Genomic DNA, 17,906 nt, shown 5'->3' on the forward strand with positions numbered 1-17,906 from the left:
GTTCCCCAAATTGATTGGAGTAAAACCACAAATTACCTAAAATAATTCCTGAAATAATCCATGAAATATTTCGCGAAATCATTTAGCAATCTTTTTAAGAAATAATTACTCACTATTGGCCGTAAACGATCAAGGTAGACGAATTGCGCCGGAATCGATTTCTGAATTAATTAGCCTTCTACTTAGTACTTAAGATAACAAAGGTTTAGTAACTTACGGTCGAGGAGGGAATTGATTCGTAAATTATTTCCCAAATTGATTGCTCTCCTTAGCCCTCTCTCGCTCCGTTCTCGATTAGCTTATTGGTGATTTAATTCAGGAATCGGTTCGCGAATTAATTGCTTTCTAGTGTAGCTTCCTCGTCGTGGTTGTGGTTTAAGAAAAGAGGAAACAGGAAATCCAGTGTGGATTCTAGAGCTTATAAGTATAGTGTACCATCAGTCACGTGAAATGCTAGCGCAAAGCCAAAGTATGGTGCAGCGAGGGTGACTTGGCGAAGTGGAACGTGCCCCTCGCACCTGAACTCAATTCAATGGTACACCGACCCGTGAACACATGATATATCGCCCCCTTTTTCCCTTTGTGGAGTCCATCTACCTAACCCTAAAAAGATGCAGCTTCCTTGTTTGGTAAAATTCTTCGCTAAGTGCAGACGGATGATAAGCAGAGATAAAAAAGCGGGAGGTAGTCAGCTGTACAAGTTCATGTACTTGGAATATAGTAGGTAATTCTACCCCGCAGTGGATCTTTATCATTTATGTACCGCACAACATCATACCGATGGGAAAGCCAAGTAGTATACGATTATAAGTTGTGTCTTTGCCTCACTTACCTTGTTTATTCTATACAGTATCTAATTCACCAGCAAGACTCTCGCCAGAATACCTTATTGTTATCCTACTCCATGGCCGACCCTCCATCATCACCAACATCAACAACATCAGAACCTCTCCCCATCGCCATCATCGGTATGTAGAAACTCACGCTACCAAGACATAATTTCTTTCCATCGAAGAATTTTCTTCTCGCTGCTTCTTTTCTTCATTCTCACAAACAAAAAGAAAATAACAAAATCAATAGGGGCCGGAATCGCCGGTCTCGCACTCGCTATCGGTTTGCATAATAATAAGCATCATCCTTTTATACTCTATGAAGAAGCGTCTGAGTTTTCTGCTGTTGGGTATGTTCTTGATAATGACGAATGATGATGACCAACGAGGATCGCAAAACGCTATCCTCTAACATTACTTACTTTCTCCCCTTTCTCCTTCTTCTTTGTCTTCTCTCTACTGAAATAAAAAACAGTGCAGGAATAGGCTTCGGTCCCAATGGAATTCTCGCAATGGATTTCCTCGAAGCAGGATTTCGTGCAAAATATGAGAGCGTGTGTGTCGGGAATTTGGCAGCAGAGGATGAAGATGTTTTTTTCGAGGGCTTGTTGTGTAAGGAAGGGTTGGGTGAGTTTTTTTTTTGGATTTGGGAGGTTTGATTGTTTGGGTTTTTTCTTTTTTTTTTCTTTTTTCTTTTGTTTTTTCAATCGGTAGGGCGAGGTTCCGCTGATCAGACGATGGGGTTTGGTTTCTAGGTATGAATGAGAGCTGGTATGGGCGTTCGTCGTGGGGAGCATCAGGATATCAAAGAAAGTCTGTACGTGGGGCTCATTCATCTATCTACTGCTCTCGTTTCGTGGGCGAGAGAGAGAGAGAGAGAGAGAGGTTTCTGACTTTCCTTTGGTGGGGATAGGCTCATCGACGAGAAGTCTTGGATATTCTGACGAGCTTCATTCCTCGGGATCGTGTACAATTCAACAAGCGTCTTACGGATATGGAGCAGCGAGAGGATCATGTGGTTCTCTATTTTGCAGACGGAACAGTGGCTCAAGCCGCGCTTGTAGTCGGAGCGGACGGCATACAAAGTATTGTGAGAGAGCATGTCCTTCGATCGATCGACCCGGAGGGAATTGCTCCAAGATATGCCAACTCGTATGCATATCGCGCTGTCATTCCTATGGCTGACGCAAGAGAGATTCTTGGCGACAGACTGACTGATACCGCCAAAATGTACTTGGGAAAGGATCGCCTGGTGGTGACCTATCGTGTCAGTGGAGGTGCAGTAAGTGACTTTGTGATTCTGGACAGAATAGGAGAGGTGAGTTAGAGGCTGATCGAATCTCACATAGGAGTTCAACTTCTTGCACTGTGTTTGCGAGCCGAACAGCCAGTGGCCTTCACCGGATCGAGTGACCCAGAAGGTGACCAGCGAGGAGATGCGCGCAGATTTTGCAGATCGCGGTATCGATTCTCGACTACTTCGGCTCCTTGAAAAAGCGCCACCGACACGATGGGGCCTCTTCCACCATATCGAGACAGCGACATATTATCGGGATCGTGTGGTACTTGTAGGCGACAGCGCACATGCCTCGCTTCCGTATCAAGCTGCTGGAGCCGGTCAAGGCGTAGAGGACGCTTTGATACTGAGCAGTGCACTGGGCGCGATGGACTGCTCAAAGAAGCCTTTACCCGACCAACTGCGGAAAGCTATGCGTGTTTACGATGAAATTCGACGTCCTCGTGCGCAGCGCCAGGCTGAACAGAGTCTAGAAGCAGGCCTTTTGCTCAGTTTCCAGGACCCGAGGGCTGGATCTGATATGGAGAAGATTTTGCCGAGAATGCAGAATGGTCGATTTGATTGGTTGTGGTTTCATGATCTTCGCGATGATGTTCGGCGTGTGCATGAGTTGATGGCTCGGGATTGGACCGCTTCACATGCAGAAACTGGAATTCTGCAGCAATGGTGGATGTGGACTCAGCCATAGCACCCTAGAATCATGTCGTCTCACCCTCCACCCGAGTTTTCCCTCTCATAGTAGACCCAGCTGGAGTTATACGATGGAGGGCCAGGAAGAATGTTTGTTGCTAGTCCTTCCAAATGGACTTTCGGCATAGGAAGCAGAGCAAAGGGCCTAGTCGAGATGTCGCTGATGAGTTTTGGTCCCTACCACTATCGCAAACACCAAGTATCCGGAGGCAGAGACAGCATGAGGCGGCAATTTTCATTTTTTCCGAGCGTTGTATGTTTTCCCATGAGTATCACTGTCTTTGAGAGTATACCGAGCGACCCATAGTCGACGTGATCAAGTATTCAGAATATGTACGAGACTTGCCCGTGAAGAGGAAAGAAATAAATAGGAGGAAGTGAAGTCCAGTTTCATATTTTCATGTGAAAGATCGGCGGCACCTTTCCGCCCCATTCACCCACCTAACACCATCATCATCATCATCATCAACCCCATCGTCCACAATGAGTAGCGCCAGCGTACCTGTAGAATACAGCAAAAAGCGCTCGCGTTCTCCTCATTCCCACCATCACCGCTCCGAAGATGTGAAACGACATCGCTCGCGCTCGCCGCATCGCAAACCTCATCATCATCACCATCACCACCACCACCACCGCCGCCGCCACGAACCTCGCGACGTCCCCACCTCGCTCCCACTAAACGCGCAACCGCTGCACAAAAGCCAATTCCAGCACTACGAAGGACTTTTCGCGCGCTATCTCGACGTGCAAAAGCTGATTAACATTGACGATTTGTCCGAAACAGAAGTCCGAGGTCGTTGGAAGTCGTTTGTGGGGAAATGGAATCGAGGAGAATTAGCAGAGGGTTGGTATGATGCTGAAGCGAGATGGCGCGCGGAAGATCGTTGGAAACATCGTCGCGTGGAAAATGAGGAATTGAGGGTTGGACAGGTGATGGGTTTGGATCCGCCGATTGCGAGTCCTGAGCTGCAGCAGCAGCAGTTGCAGCATGATGGGAGGCGAGAGGGAGAGGAGGAGGAGGAGGATGATAGTGATGATGGCTATGGTCCTGCGCTACCCAGTAGAGACAAAGGCGTTCTCGGAGCGGCAATACCCAATCTGCAAGACCTCCAACATAGAAATGAACTCGTCGAAGAAGCTCATCTACACGACCGAGCAAATCTCCTCCACGAACGCAAACTCGATCGAAATCTGCAAAAGGAGCGCGTGGAAGAACTCGTGCCACGCGCAGACCCAGGTTCGAGAGAACGACAGATGGAAAAAAAGGCAGACAAGACTTTTACGTTGCATCAATTTCGAGAGGCGAAAGATGGAGGGGATGTGGAGGTGGGAGAACAGGAATTGATGGGTGGTGGTGATGGGGAGCAGGAGTTTCAGCGGGAGGTGAAGCAGAGGCAGAGGGCGAAGAGTGAGAGGGAGATTCGGAAGGAGGAGGCATTGAGGGCGAGGATGGCGGAGAGAGAGGAGAGGATGAGAGGGGTGAGGATGAAGGAGGAGAAGACGATGGAGATGTTGAGGAATATTGCAAAGACGAGATTTGGGTGAGGTGATTGTAGCATGCAAGACCACGGTTTCGTATATTTCATGCTATTCGTCACACTTTGGGCTGTTCTTGGTCTTGGAAATGAGTGATACACTTTCGTAGCTACCTAGCGACTATTATGGCTATAGTCGTCAAGGAAATTCCGACACCCCGTCGCCCTGCATCCACATATCCATCTCCATCGCAGACCACATACCTTAGTATAAGAATAATAATAAAAATAGAAATAAAAATGTCAGATGAATCTCAGTCAAGCTTCCTCCACGAAATCAAGAAGACGCTCCGGCTTATTTGCCATCCGTTGTTTTTTTCAATCTATGCCTGTAGACGGGTACCGAGGGCTTGTGGAAGTAATAGCAAGCGAACAGTTACAGCTGCATCTTGTGCTTGCTGTTGTCGAGGCGGTGGAATTATTCTGGTGATGATGATGATAACGACGACGACGGCGCTGGGAAGTGATATATAGATATTGCTTCGTGGCGCGTCGATGCTTGGAGGTGGTAGAGTCACTGGTATTGGAGAGTACTGTACTGTATTGTACTTTACTTTGCGTGGTATATGAGAGGTGAGGTGGTGCGAAGGTGAGTGAAGTCGAAGTCCGCTGGTAGAATTTCGTTGGGCTTGGCGAGAACTAGGACGATTGTGGTGTTGCCCGATATCGCTGTATCACGTGCATGCTGGTAGACACTTAGTTCGTCAACATCAATATGAACATCAATATCAATATCAACATCAATATCAACATGCTTATTAGGTATGACAATGTGGTTCTGCAGATATTCATCGACAACAGTAAATCCTGCGATAAGGAATGATGAGATATCAAGTACCTCCTATGCCGAAAAAAAGAGGAGATGGAACTGAGGGCCGTCGGCGCCTTTCGTCATCACCAACTCCAGGATCTCGTCTACAAGGCTACATGTATAAAAGAAGTGTGCCGACGATAAGATACAATAACCTGGCGTCTTTCTTCTCCATTGGAATTGTAGTGTATCCATACACCTCACTAGTGTCACGGATTCATTCAATTATTCATTCACAGCAGAACTAATCTAACCATGTCGGACAACTTTCTCGTCCCTCCCAAAACGCCGCCAGAGCTCAAGATTCCAGCGTCCAAGAACACAGTCAAAGTGTCGTGTATCGACAGGTACGACTACGACGGTTGGCGTGTCCCAAGTTCTACAGCAGCAGCATTTTAGTAGACTGAGTGACTAACTGACACATACACCACATATAGTACCTCTCGCTTCAAATTGCCCAACTCGCACTTCATCCAACCCGACTATACAGGCCACAACACCCTCAACGGACCCTCTTTTTCCTTTTTTATCGAGCCCCTTTCTTCATCTTCCTCATCATCCAAACCCATCCTCTTCGACCTGGGCATCCGCAAAGACTGGAAACTCCTCCCCTCCGCCACCAAACTCCAAAACCTCCACTGGGAAATTTCCGTCGAAAAAGACGTTGCAGAAATTCTTCGCGAAAATAAAACCAACAACAACAAGATCGATATCGATGGAGGTGGCATCGCCTCCATCATTTGGAGTCATCACCATTGGGACCACGTCGGAAACGCCGCAACATTTCCCTCGAGCACAGAAATCATCGTCGGACCGGGTTTTATCAATGCACATCTACCCGGATTTCCCATCAATCCTCATTCAACTATATTAGAATCTGATTTTTTCGACGCCAAAGATAAAACAAAAAGACGAAATATTCGTGAAGTTGACATCCAAACCCTCGGAAAAGGCTTCCAAATCGGTCGATTTTACGCCTGGGATTTTTTTGACAATGGAAGTTTTTATCTGCTGGATACGCCCGGCCATGCTATCGGACACATTTGTGGTTTGGCTCGAACGACTTCTGATCCGGATTCGTTTGTGTTTATGGGTGGAGATGCAGCGCATCATGGAGGAGAATTTCGTCCGACGGAATATTTACCTTTGCCGCGAGAATTGGGCCCGCCGTCTCCTCTTCCGCGGAAACAACCCGTGTGTCCTGGGGAGTTGTTGAGGGGGATTCATCCATACAAAAAAGCGGATCAGCCGTTTTATTATGTGACGGAGAGTTTTGCGCAGGATAAAAAATTGGCGGATTGGACGATTGAGGGGTTGGGGGAATTGGATGCTCAGGAGAATATTTTGATGCTCATGGCGCATGATGATGCGATTGTGGATCCGGGACAGTTGGATTTTTATCCTCGAGCACTGAATGATTGGTATCGGAAGGGGGTCAAGGAGAAGATTAAGTGGTTGTTTTTGGCTGATTTTGATGAGGCGCTTGCGGCTAAGGAGAAGGGCGGAGAGCCGTTTAAGTGGGTGAAGGATTCTTCTGCTTAACATGACTTGTACGCGCAGCAATTTCATGTTCAGTAATACCAAAAAGAAGAAGCAAAGAAAAGGAAAAAAAAAGAGTCCCTGCAAGAGACCTCGCCATCTCCTCTCCTCTCCTCTCCTCTCCTGTCATCCCCTCCCCTCCCCTCCCCTCTCCTCCCCCCCATTTCAAGCACAAGGCTCCTTCACCCCCGTCCTAATCAACCACCAATTAATCGGCACACCCGTCCAATGCCCACACACCATTCCCACCTGCATCATCCACCAATACGTGACCGTATCCATACCCAACCGCCCCTCAAACAGCGCAATTTGAAAAACCGCCATCCAAGCAAACAGACCCATTTCAAAAAACACCAAAGACAAAAAATCCGCTTGAGCTGCTCTCCATACGGTTTTCCAGCCATATTCTCCTGACATGGGCGCGATGGAGTAGTATTGGAAAATTATGCCGATGAAGATTGCAAAGGCGAAGTCGATGGGGAAGGAGAGGTAGAGCATCATTTTTTCGGCGTTGTGCATTCGGGCGTGCTGAGTGCTGTAGACGAGCCATTCGCCGATGAGGTCGCCGAGGACACAGCCTGCGCCGCAGTGGCAGACTGCAACGGTGATGGTGGCGAAGAGGGGTCTTGGGGGTTTTTCGGTGAGAGGGGCGTGATGGCAGCAGGATGAGGTGGGTTGAGGTGCTTCCTGGGATTCTTTCGGTGGTGGTAGGGAAGATTCGTCGGAGTCGTGCGGTGGAGGAGGAGGAGGTGGTGGTGGTGGTATCAGAGATTTTGTCTTGGGGTTCACAGCTGGTTTCTTGGGTCGTCCGTAGTTGAGATATGTCCATAGTGTAAGTGGCCAGAGGTACAGTGCGTTGATGATGTATACTGGAATCCTGGACGTTGTATATACTGTTGTTAGTGACGATACCTAGATATGGGAGGAGGAGGAGGAGCAAAGAAAGTTCTCCTCTCATCGTGATGATACATACATAATGGCCATCATGCTCCTCCAGCCTCGACGAAGGATGATGTCGATGAGGATGAATAGCGCTGCTAAAGCCCCGAGACCCAATGAAATGGACGAAATGATGACTAGCGCGAGCGGTTCATGGTAGGATTTGTTGTGGGCCGACATGTTGATGATTGTTGGAGGGCGTTTCGAGTAGGTGAGAGAGAAAGTCGTTGCTCTGCGGATATTGTGCTGTCGTTTTCCAAATAGGTGTTTGTTCGAAAATGAGAGCAAGTCTCTTCTGCCTTACATGTATCTCATATCTGATCAAGTGAGGTGAAACCGGCAACTGCGTCAGACTCCAACAACAACTCACAATGGTCTATATGTTGCGAGTGCCTTCCACACGCACACACATACAAACACACACCCCCTTTCTTCATGATGCACAGTCAAGTGAATTGTTTGCTGTCAGTAGTAATACAATAGTGGTAGTAGTAGTAGTAGTGGCACATTATATGCAAGTCTATCTGAGAGCTCATTGGCTGGGCACAAGTACCTCATCTCTGTATCGCTGATAACCAGAAAAAATGTCGAGTACCGTGGATTACTGCTGTGTCTCATAGTGTACTTGTGTGTTGTGTGTGTTGTTTGTGTCAGGAGGAGGAGGAGGAGGAGGAGGGAGTCTTGCGAGATGTCTGGCCAACAAGGATGTGATAGTTTGTCACATAGCACCAGAGCCACTAATGACTTGGCTAAGTATCAGGTACCTTGGCCTTGATCTGAGACGGAGTAAGTACATGTACCTATGCATACATGGGTTGATAGGTACCATCCTAACCAAGTAAATGTATAGTGAGTGAAAAGCAAAATATGCCATAAGTTGCCCACTTACACGCTACCTAAATCGTCTCTAGGTGATTGCGTTCCAGCGATCAAACGTACTATCCTCAAGCGAGTGAAAGCGGACTCATTCGAGACCACTTGGACATCAAAAGAAAACAAATAGCAGAACATTACACCAGCAGCCTCGCACTCTCCCATCATATGTGTACAGATCGAAACGCAAAAGGAAAAAAAAAAACACTTCACCCAAACGGGCCATCATCGCCCTCGATCATCCTACTAACACTTTTCCTCCTCTTAAAATCCAAAACTTCCTCCAAATGGACTTCCACCAAACAATCCGCCTGCTGCACTGCTCGTAGCAGGCGCTGCCGGAGTCGTGGTGCTAGGGGTAGTTCCGCTGCCACTGCCACTACCACCTTTCGCGACTGCCCCCTCCAAAAACTCCACAGCAGCATCAACATCTGCCGTGTAGGTCAAATGGCCTGCGGTGACAGCCAGCGCACCCCCGCAAACTCCATCGTCAACGTTGCAAAACACTTTGGTCTGTTCCGGTGGGTAGTTTGGGATCTTCCCATCATTCTGGGCATTCTTGGTGTAACCATACAGAACCACGCCTTTGACTTGTGCTTGCGCAGTAGCGTCGAGGGTGGACACGGCGCTGGCCATGAGGGCGGCGCCTTGGCTACAATTGGGCACGGGATGTGAGTGAGTGGGCATGGGAGGAAGGGATTTGGAGAATCGGGATAATTGGGCGGGGGGGAAGGAAAAGGGAGAAAGAGGGGAAAAAAAGGACGTACGAGTAACCTCCTGCAACAATAGCGGCATCTGGGCATTGACTGGCTGCCAATGCGAACATTTCAGCTGCTTCCCTCAGACCTGCTGCGCTAGTTCCCGAAACAGAGACGTTGTCCGCGATGGAAGCGGTATAGCCTCCTCCGACACCTTGGCAAATGGTCTTGGAGTTGGCGGATTTCAGACCGCTGCAGGTTGGGGGTCCGACGGTGATTCCCTGTGGTTTGAGAGGCTTCGGTCAGTGGTTGCGAAGAGGGTGGTTGTGGTTGGAATTGCTATTACTGACCATGTTGCCAGTCTCGGTGGAGCCTCTGGCGAAGATGAAGATAATGTCGCCGCAGGAGCCATCTTCAAGCTCGCTGGAAGTTGAGGAACCGAATTGGCGGCGAGCGATGGGTGTGCCATGAGCGATGGCAGCAAGCAGCCAGAGAGTCATTGTGGACTTCATGTTTGTAAGAGTGCTGAGGGTGTGAATGTGAGACTGTATGTGTGCGTGTGTGTGCAGTGGAGTTTTCAGAGATACTGATTGTGTAAAAGAGTGTAGTGGCTACTGATGTCTGCTTGAATACTTGGATTTGCTCGTGGCATATATACTGACCATTTGCAGGCGATATTCTTCTCAATCGCATTCTCATTTCAGTAATTGCATAACTGCAACTACTCCATGCCTTCACAGTCTAGATTTGACTTGCTCATGGAAACGAGGGGTTCCCGCGACGTGAGGCTGGTATCAAAGCCGCCATACTGGTTCGAACGATCTACAACGTTGTACTACACTGAACGTGTTGCAGTCTATCACGGCAGTGTACTGCCAAGAAGCCAAGAGAGATCGGTGCTGTAAACATGCTTATACCACCCAAGATGGTGTAGCACGGTAGCACAACCGTTTGCTTTGGGGAATGGCGTACCTCGATGAGTTTCAACTGATATTCACGTCGACTTTGGACATGTTCGGACATTTGGGCAGAGTGCAATCGTCTGCCTAATCGCTGAAAGCCTCCAGTCAAAGTCGGGTCAAAGTCGGACAAATGTCCATATGCGATACACCTGAAGTCGGAGAAATGACCGTATGCACTACACCTGAAACGAGACTTCTCGATCTGGCAGAGTGGTTATCTTTTCGGCAATGAGGCCTTGTGAGCGCGTTCGCGAAGCTCGTTCAGCGTTTAGTGCGACCTCAACATCGCGACATGTTCAAGAGGCAGATAGCGCGTGACGAGAGTGTTGGTGCAGGTCTGAAAATCACAGAATGGCAGGGGATCGCAAAGATCAACCAGGCTGTTGCCGCCTTCAAGCACTCTCACGTCGTTCCTGTGAACGTCTTGTTCTTCGTCTTCTTTCTCTGCTTCTTCTTGCTTAGTAGCTCATCAAGGTAGCTCGTAGATTTATTCTTCTTCCTTGGCGGACCACCATCTTCACTTGCTGGCGGTTCTTGATGTGCTTGACTGGTACCATTTTTCATAGCGGCGATAGTTGCGGCATCGTCCCTTGGGTCCGGTGGTTCAGCATCTTCGTCAATGGGTGTTGCGCCTCTCCGGCTGCTGCCTGTGGCAGCATATGCAGGCAGATTGTTGTCTCTCGTTACTCTGTTGCCCGTGAATGTGGCAGCTCGTCCTGGCTCGTCTTCATCCTCGCTGTCGTCGTCGACAGGTCTGGATGGCGTTGCAGAAGTGCCCTTGGCTGGTGCGGGAACTGGAGCAGCGCGGCCTAGCGCAATGTTGGTCTTCGTCTGCCGTGCGAGCGCCTGCTCTTTCTTCTTCGCCGCAGCAGCTTTCTTGCCCAAGAGCTGTTCGAGCAGCTTGTCATTGGAGGATGCGTGTCTCTTCTTCAATATACCATCGACCTCGAATTCGCTCTCAGCTGGGGCTGTCCCGAGACCCGCGCTCTCGGTCATGGCGACAAAGTCGTCCTGGTCGTCGTTGTCCTCCGCGGGAGTGCTGGCGGTATTCTGTGCAGTGGGTAGCCATGACTGCAGCAACCGCTGGCTTCTGGCCTGCACAATATTGCTTCGACTGAGCCAGATGTCCGCTTCGGTGATGTGGTCTGCCGAGTCTCCCATGTCCAGGTACAGTGGTTATGATGATGGTGATGGTGGTGGTGGTAGGCCAGTACATAAGCAAAGTAAACTTCGTCTCAGTATTCATCGGGAATTCACGGACCGCAAAGCATGAAAGCCAAAGCCTGACGGAGCTCAGAACAGCTTCACTCTGCTAAAACACGACCACGGCACCCCTTCTCTCCTCCGCGCCGCTCCTCTCCTCTCCTCTCCTCCCCCGTTTTACTCTCCTCCATCCCCGGGCCCAGCATGTTCAAGGTCGCCCGTAGCAGCAGGCACTTAGCCTCTGCCTTCCAGGTCAGTTCCGCCCAGCACCTCCGATGGACAGAGAGATAGACAGACAGACAGGGATGCAAACTAAACACCTTTGGCCCCCATATAGAGCCCTCTGCGCCAACAAGTGCGCAACCTCTCCATCCACGAATACCGCTCCGCCCAGCTGCTCGACTCGTATGGCATCGGCGTCCCCAAGGGCAGTGTGGCCCACAATGCAAAGGAGGCAGAAGAAGTCGCAAAGACCATCGGCGGCGATGACATGGTCATCAAGGCGCAAGTGCTGGCAGGAGGTCGTGGAAAGGGCCACTTCACCAACGGCTTCAAGGGCGGAGTGCGCATCGTCTACAGCCCGCGTGAAGCCTCGATCCTCGCCGACCAGATGATCGGCCAGAAGCTCATCACCAAGCAGACGGGTGAGAAGGGCAGGATCTGCAACAGTGTCTACATCGTCGAGCGCAAGTTTGCCCGTCGCGAGTTCTACCTGGCCATCCTCATGGACCGCGCCACCCAGGGTCCTGTAATTGTCGCCTCCAGCCAGGGAGGCATGGACATCGAGACTGTTGCCAAAGAGAGCCCCGACGCCATCATCACCACACCCATCGACATTCACAAGGGCGTCACAGATGAGATTGCACGGGGCATCGCCACCAAGCTGGGTTTCAGCGAGCAGTGCATTGAGGACGCCAAGGACACCATCCAGAAGCTCTACAAGGTCTTCCAAGAGAAGGACGCTACACAAATTGAGATCAATCCTCTTTCCGAGACTTCAGACCACAAGGTCCTCTGCATGGACGCTAAGCTCAACTTCGACGACAACGCCGAGTTCCGTCAAAAGGAGGTCTTCAGCTGGCGCGATCCTTCCCAAGAAGATGCCGATGAGGTCAAGGCAGGCGAGTCTGGTCTCAACTTTATCAAGCTCGACGGTGACATCGGCTGCCTTGTCAACGGTGCCGGTCTGGCCATGGCCACTATGGATATCATTAAGCTGAACGGTGGCGCACCAGCAAACTTCTTGGATGTCGGTGGTGGTGCTACTCCTGAAGCTATCAGACAGGCTTTCGACCTCATCACCTCGGACCCCAAGGTGACGGCCATCTTTGTCAACATTTTCGGCGGTATTGTTCGTTGCGACGCCATTGCTAAGGGCTTGATTGGTGTGGTGGAGAGCATGAACCTCCGAACGCCCGTCATTGCAAGATTGCAGGGCACCAACCACGAGGCAGCCGCCAAGCTGATCAACGAAAGCGGCTTGAAGATTTTCAGCATTGATGACCTACAGACCGCGGCAGAGAAGAGCGTGCAATTCAGCAAGGTTGTAAAGATGAGTGAGTGAATTCCCAACCAAGGGGTACATGATTTGCTATATTTGACCATGCTAACTCTTGCGTGTGTGCAGCGCGTGACATTGACGTGGGTGTTGAGTTCACCCTGGGCATATAGATGGGTTATGGGTAGCATATGGCGCTGCTTTACGATGATTGTATTCTGCTCTTTGCGCCGAGTCGCGGATTGCGAGGCGTATTGTACCTTTGTTCTATATCATGCATGACCGCGATACTAGATGATCAGAAAAGACCAGCGACAGGTTCCGGATTGATATCCACCAGCTTTGCATGCTACTAATGGCCCACAGAGGCGTCGAACGTATCTTCAGCGAGTTCACAGATCATCGGCGCACCACAAATGACAAGTCCGGAGTCTCTCGATGGACTTGACATATGAAGAAGCAAAGTGTATGGGACAATTGTTCGATGTTAGCTGACAAGAACACTAGTGCTACGAGCTTCGTGCTGAGTGTAGCTGAAGTGCGGAACAGCCACTGCCTTGTGGACAGCCTTGTGAATGCTAAGCCATGCGTATGTCTAGGCTGTATGGGTGATTCCATCTCCGCAGTCCGGCCAGAAAAAATTTGGGATAGAAACAACTCAAGTCGGGAACTTTCCAATAGAAGTTCGGGCATACTAACTCGCTCATGTAACGCCGATTCAAGTCAGACGCGACGCGATATGTCGACTCCGGCTGGAGCTATTGCCGTTTTTAAGCGCGGGATCGAGAGGACTTGCATCCCCGAATTCTTTTTCTGAAAGCGTTTGACGGGAAAGCAGGTGTATAGCACACTCGAAATAGACGTTCCTGGACAGCTGATGATCGTCAAGGTAATGGGTGAACATCACGAGACTCCGCCTTATTGGTGCGAGTGTATACACCATGCGAGAGGACAGGCTGCTGAATTGAGAGACAATGAAAAGCGCGATCAAGCGGTACAGAAGGCAACTCATACTACCTACATACGAGTCGTTGGGCGGCGACTTGCTGGACAGTTGTGGGATGATGTTTTCGCAGAGAAGCAGGGGCGTGGCTTGCTGTTATCGCGGGGATGAAAGCCGTGTTTACCTGGCTGGCAGCTTTGGTCTGGCACGAGGGCTGATGATCAGCACAGCATAATCATCACGATACAAGTACGTGACTCGTGTGATGGCGCTGTGGATTCTTTGGCCATTTGAGTAACGACAGCCCGCAACGCCTGAAGATCGCGCCCCGTAGCAAACGTCAGGTAAGATAAGATGCGAGAGTGGATGCCCACTACTTTTACGCATATCACACGAGCAGCATTTTGCACTCGCCACACGAAGATTGCTCGTGTCTATAACATGCATCATACTCGCCGATGGCCAGGCGGTTGTGGCGCGTCGAGACACCATACGCCTTGCAATATCATTCTCACACCCTTCAATACCTAGGCAAGTTTGCCCCTAACAGATGCTAATCCTGTCCACGAAATATCTCACCTGGCTTTACAATCACTCGCCGAGTGATGTGCATATCTCGTGCATCTAGACAGGCGCCCAGCTCGTGTCCTATTGTCAGTTTTGCCCCGGCGACCCTATAAGGTCCTGCCATATCTTGCTCTAGGGCACTTCATATCGAGTACTGGGGCACTCCAACCATCCTGCTAACCACACACCGGGACTCAGTATGCTCAAGTCATTGGCCATCATTGCCACCTGCATCCTTCTGGCCAACACTGTGGCAGTGCCTATATACACTCTTGGAGACAACGAGCCACCTGAACAATGGAGACCAAGCGCGGCAGGTCTTCCTAAATACATTCCACCTACTCCAGCTCGACCTCCCTACCAGCCGCATGGCCCTATTCCGGACTCGGAACTATCAGAGCCACCTGTCATGCCTCTTCCCGCAGGCCTAAGTCCTCAAGCCACAGCTGGTATTGCATCTCTTCGGGCCATGTTCAAAAGCTCGAAAGACGTGGATCACTCTTCCTTGCCTGCCTCGGCTGTCAATGCACCTTCGCAGTTCACTCGTGCGGCAGATTTTACTGATCTCGGCTGGACACAGACTGTTGAAGATAATTTCAAACTTGTCAATTTTGGTTTGGAAACTGCTTTCGGTGATCTGGGAATCAGCAGTGATCCAAGGTTTTGGAAGAGGGTGGTCCAGACACATTCTCGCGATGGTCAGAGAAATGGGCAAACGTACAAGAAGTCAGGTAAGTCGTTTCTGCCTCCCTTCAAGTTCGTGCCGAGTAGTTTCTCGTGAAAAACAGACAAGCTTACCTTGAACTCCAATTTCAGGTGCAATGGCAACAAACATATTCAATCCGCAGCAAGGCGTCATCGTCACTGGATCCCTTCTAGGTAATGTGGACTTCATTGACGCCTTGGTCCAGCAAGGCTCCAGTACTCGGATGGCGGAAGTGTCGCCTCTGCGTTACTGGCACGACCTTTGCTACCTCGCCTGGGCATCCTTGAATGGTGGGAATGCTCCGCAACGCAAGGCAATCACTCACATCTTCTACCACGATGTCCAAGATGCAGAGATGCGACGTCTGCTCACCTTGCTGGTGGACTTCAGACGTCAGCGAGGTTATGACCGCACGTGGCCTTTGCCACCCACAGTAAGATTTTTTTTTGTTTCATCCTGTCACATGTCAGGTTTTCCATCATGTTACCGCTGACACGCTTCTCTCACCTCCTAGTGGCAAGGTGTCATGATCAAGCATGCCGAGGATAAAAGACAAATTCCTCAGGCAGCTGCGGTGCTTGACATCTTCAAGGAAATTACAAAGTTCATCACCACTCATGAGCCGGCTAATATGCTCGGGGACAAAGGCATCGACAGGATTCATATTTTCGCGTGTCCTCAGTATTTCCCCGATGGACGGGAAAAGGTTGGAGTCTGGTGTGTTTACTTTCATCTGAGAACCGTATGAACCGACTTGAGGATGGGAAAAGCACTGCTGAGTGCATGTGCTACTATTACTCTGCTGCTGAGATACTATTTCCTATTGGTGTTGGCGAGTTTGTCTGAATTTGGACTGATGTTGGCTGGAACACGGTGGAGGGTTGATGTTTAAAGGCTCAATGTGGGACGAGCCTACGGAATAGCAACGGCATACATATATGGAGTGGTGATTCGTCACGGGATAGAACAATCAGCTTCCACTGAACGTCCACCGGGTCGAGAATGAAGTGAAGTGAAGTCCATATGATCGGAAGAACAAGGGAAGTCTCTTCCTTATCCGAGCCTCCGAGGGCGCTCAAGCCGACCAATGCCGCTCTTCACATCCGACATCGTCTCCACTCCACTAGGTCTCTTCCGACATCGTCTCAATGCGATGGCAAGGCATTTGTATGATTACCTATTCCACGAAGCGTAAGTACCCGCTCTCTGTCTCTCGAGCTGACGCTGTTCTTTTGACACCTCTCATCTGCTTCTCCCTCATTTGCTCCTACTCGCCACATACATTATCACCAGAGACGCATGAGCTTGAGTGTAGCTCCGATATAGAGAGATATATACCTTACCTACCTTACTCACAACACGCACGCGATCATGGCTATGCAAAGGGGACTGAAGAACATACTGGCCATGAATGCCGACGACATCGTAATCCTGTCTGCTCTCCGTACGCCCGTGACACGAGCAAAGAAAGGCGGTTTCAAAGACGCCCACGACCACGAGCTCCTCTCCCACGTGCTTCGAGCCACTCTCGCCGCGCATCCCAACCTCGATCCCTCCAAAATCAACGATGTACAGATTGGTACAGTCCTGTCCGAGCTTGGTGGCAGCAAGGCAGGCCGGATGGCAGCGCTTCACGCCGGACTGCCCGAGACCGCGACCTTCCAGACGGTGAACCGAGCTTGCAGCAGTGGACTGGCAGCCATCACAGGCGTAGCAAATGCCATTCGAGTTGGAGAGATTGATGTGGGAATTGGTGGTGGCATGGAGAGCATGACTCGCAACTACGGCTCACGAGCTATTCCCACAGCTCTGTGGGGTGAGCTGAAAGAATCGCAAAACAAGGACGCGCGGGACTGCATTATGAGCATGGGGATTACAGCCGAGAATGTAGCAGAGAGATACAAGGTGTCTCGTAAAGAGCAAGACGAATTTGCGGTGGCTTCACATTTGAAAGCTGCGAAAGCACAAAAGGAAGGATTGTTCGACCAGGAGATTGTGCCTGTCAAGACGAGAACTATACCTGATCCCGAACATCCGGAAACTACAGAGGAGGTGACGGTCTCCAAGGATGACGGAATCCGTGCAAAGAGCACAGTCGAGAAATTGGGCACGATGAAGGCTGCTTTTAAACCGGATGGCGCTACGACTGCAGGAAACAGTTCGCAGGTGAGCGATGGAGCTGCGGCAGTTCTCATGATGAGGAGATCTACAGCTGCGGAACTGGGCCTCTCAACTTCCATCATTGGCAAATGGGCAGGCACACAAGTCGTCGGCTGTAGACCTGATGAGATGGGCATCGGCCCAGCTCTCGCTATCCCGAAGCTCTTGAGCCATACTGGAATCTCGAAGGAGGATGTCGGAATCTGGGAAATCAATGAGGCGTTTGCGTCCCAGGCGGTATACTGTGTGCGAGAATTGGGTATTGACCAGGCAAAGGTCAACCCCAAGGGTGGAGCTATCGCGTTGGGACATCCGCTTGGTGCTACTGGCGGTCGGCAGTTGGCGACTCTACTGCCAGAGCTTGAGAGACAAGGGCAGCAAGTGGGTGTGGTCAGCATGTGTATCGGAACAGGAATGGGCATGGCTAGTTTGTTCATCAGAGAGTAGAACGACCTCCTCCGAAGTCTAGCGCGTAAAGCATATGTCTAAAAAGTAGTGCTTTTATCTGTCCATGGGCAAACATTAGAGGTGTAGACCTTCTTTGTCGTTTTGCTGTTGTTGTATGTCGCGCTTCTAATGCGTCTCACCTTCCGCGTGGAGAGTCATGGTAGAAGCAGGTGGTAATGTAGGTAACAGAGGTGTCGGTACATGACTA

General features: G+C 50.2%; 9 protein-coding genes across 9 annotated transcripts; 6 read left to right on the top strand and 3 right to left on the bottom strand.

The window, feature by feature from the left end:
• Window positions 1-904: 904 nt before the first annotated feature.
• SEPMUDRAFT_157387 (FAD/NAD(P)-binding domain-containing protein) lies at window positions 905-3,060 on the top strand (the record flags this gene model as incomplete). The annotated part of the gene is made up of 6 exons (XM_016907730.1): window positions 905-968; window positions 1,081-1,180; window positions 1,306-1,457; window positions 1,586-1,647; window positions 1,744-2,112; window positions 2,180-3,060. The coding sequence occupies 6 exons, from the start codon at window positions 905-907 to the stop codon at window positions 2,813-2,815; spliced, it is 1,383 nt and encodes a 460-aa protein (XP_016759451.1). The 3' UTR covers window positions 2,816-3,060.
• Window positions 3,061-3,300: 240 nt separating this feature from the next.
• Window positions 3,301-4,362, top strand: SEPMUDRAFT_68838 (uncharacterized protein; the record flags this gene model as incomplete). The annotated part of the gene is made up of 2 exons (XM_016909842.1): window positions 3,301-3,700; window positions 3,890-4,362. The coding sequence occupies 2 exons, from the start codon at window positions 3,301-3,303 to the stop codon at window positions 4,360-4,362; spliced, it is 873 nt and encodes a 290-aa protein (XP_016759452.1).
• Window positions 4,363-5,210: 848 nt separating this feature from the next.
• Window positions 5,211-6,763, top strand: SEPMUDRAFT_88802 (uncharacterized protein). The gene is made up of 2 exons (XM_016910484.1): window positions 5,211-5,510; window positions 5,601-6,763. Exons 1-2 carry the CDS (start codon window positions 5,419-5,421, stop codon window positions 6,703-6,705), a joined length of 1,197 nt encoding a protein of 398 aa, XP_016759453.1. The 5' UTR covers window positions 5,211-5,418; the 3' UTR covers window positions 6,706-6,763.
• A 104-nt stretch (window positions 6,764-6,867) lies between these two features.
• On the bottom strand, window positions 6,868-7,821 carry SEPMUDRAFT_118630 (uncharacterized protein; the record flags this gene model as incomplete). Its single annotated transcript, XM_016901443.1, has 2 exons — window positions 6,868-7,579; window positions 7,676-7,821. 2 exons carry the CDS (start codon window positions 7,819-7,821, stop codon window positions 6,868-6,870), a joined length of 858 nt encoding a protein of 285 aa, XP_016759454.1.
• A 908-nt stretch (window positions 7,822-8,729) lies between these two features.
• On the bottom strand, window positions 8,730-11,355 carry SEPMUDRAFT_126900 (uncharacterized protein). Its single transcript, XM_016902111.1, has 3 exons — window positions 9,563-11,355; window positions 9,282-9,493; window positions 8,730-9,166 (listed from the first exon to the last, which is right to left on the bottom strand). The coding sequence occupies exon 1, from the start codon at window positions 11,333-11,335 to the stop codon at window positions 10,577-10,579; it is 759 nt and encodes a 252-aa protein (XP_016759455.1). The 5' UTR covers window positions 11,336-11,355; the 3' UTR covers window positions 8,730-9,166; window positions 9,282-9,493; window positions 9,563-10,576.
• On the bottom strand, window positions 8,779-9,712 carry SEPMUDRAFT_118631 (carbohydrate esterase family 5 protein; the record flags this gene model as incomplete). The annotated part of the gene is made up of 3 exons (XM_016901444.1): window positions 8,779-9,166; window positions 9,282-9,493; window positions 9,563-9,712. 3 exons carry the CDS (start codon window positions 9,710-9,712, stop codon window positions 8,779-8,781), a joined length of 750 nt encoding a protein of 249 aa, XP_016759456.1.
• A 154-nt stretch (window positions 11,356-11,509) lies between the features above and the next one.
• On the top strand, window positions 11,510-13,273 carry SEPMUDRAFT_88810 (succinate-CoA ligase). Its single transcript, XM_016910485.1, has 3 exons — window positions 11,510-11,629; window positions 11,715-12,933; window positions 13,005-13,273. The coding sequence occupies exons 1-3, from the start codon at window positions 11,582-11,584 to the stop codon at window positions 13,046-13,048; spliced, it is 1,311 nt and encodes a 436-aa protein (XP_016759457.1). The 5' UTR covers window positions 11,510-11,581; the 3' UTR covers window positions 13,049-13,273.
• Window positions 13,274-14,584: 1,311 nt separating this feature from the next.
• On the top strand, window positions 14,585-15,937 carry SEPMUDRAFT_109422 (uncharacterized protein; the record flags this gene model as incomplete). Its single annotated transcript, XM_016900781.1, has 4 exons — window positions 14,585-15,116; window positions 15,202-15,524; window positions 15,606-15,808; window positions 15,862-15,937. The coding sequence occupies 4 exons, from the start codon at window positions 14,585-14,587 to the stop codon at window positions 15,935-15,937; spliced, it is 1,134 nt and encodes a 377-aa protein (XP_016759458.1).
• A 393-nt stretch (window positions 15,938-16,330) lies between these two features.
• Window positions 16,331-17,782, top strand: SEPMUDRAFT_150297 (3-ketoacyl-CoA thiolase B). The gene has a single exon (XM_016906072.1). The coding sequence runs from the start codon at window positions 16,463-16,465 to the stop codon at window positions 17,696-17,698; it is 1,236 nt and encodes a 411-aa protein (XP_016759459.1). The 5' UTR covers window positions 16,331-16,462; the 3' UTR covers window positions 17,699-17,782.
• The last annotated feature ends 124 nt before the right edge of the window (window positions 17,783-17,906 follow it).

This window comes from Sphaerulina musiva (assembly GCF_000320565.1).
Source record: "Sphaerulina musiva SO2202 unplaced genomic scaffold SEPMUscaffold_7, whole genome shotgun sequence".
NCBI lineage: Eukaryota > Fungi > Ascomycota > Dothideomycetes > Mycosphaerellales > Mycosphaerellaceae > Sphaerulina > Sphaerulina musiva.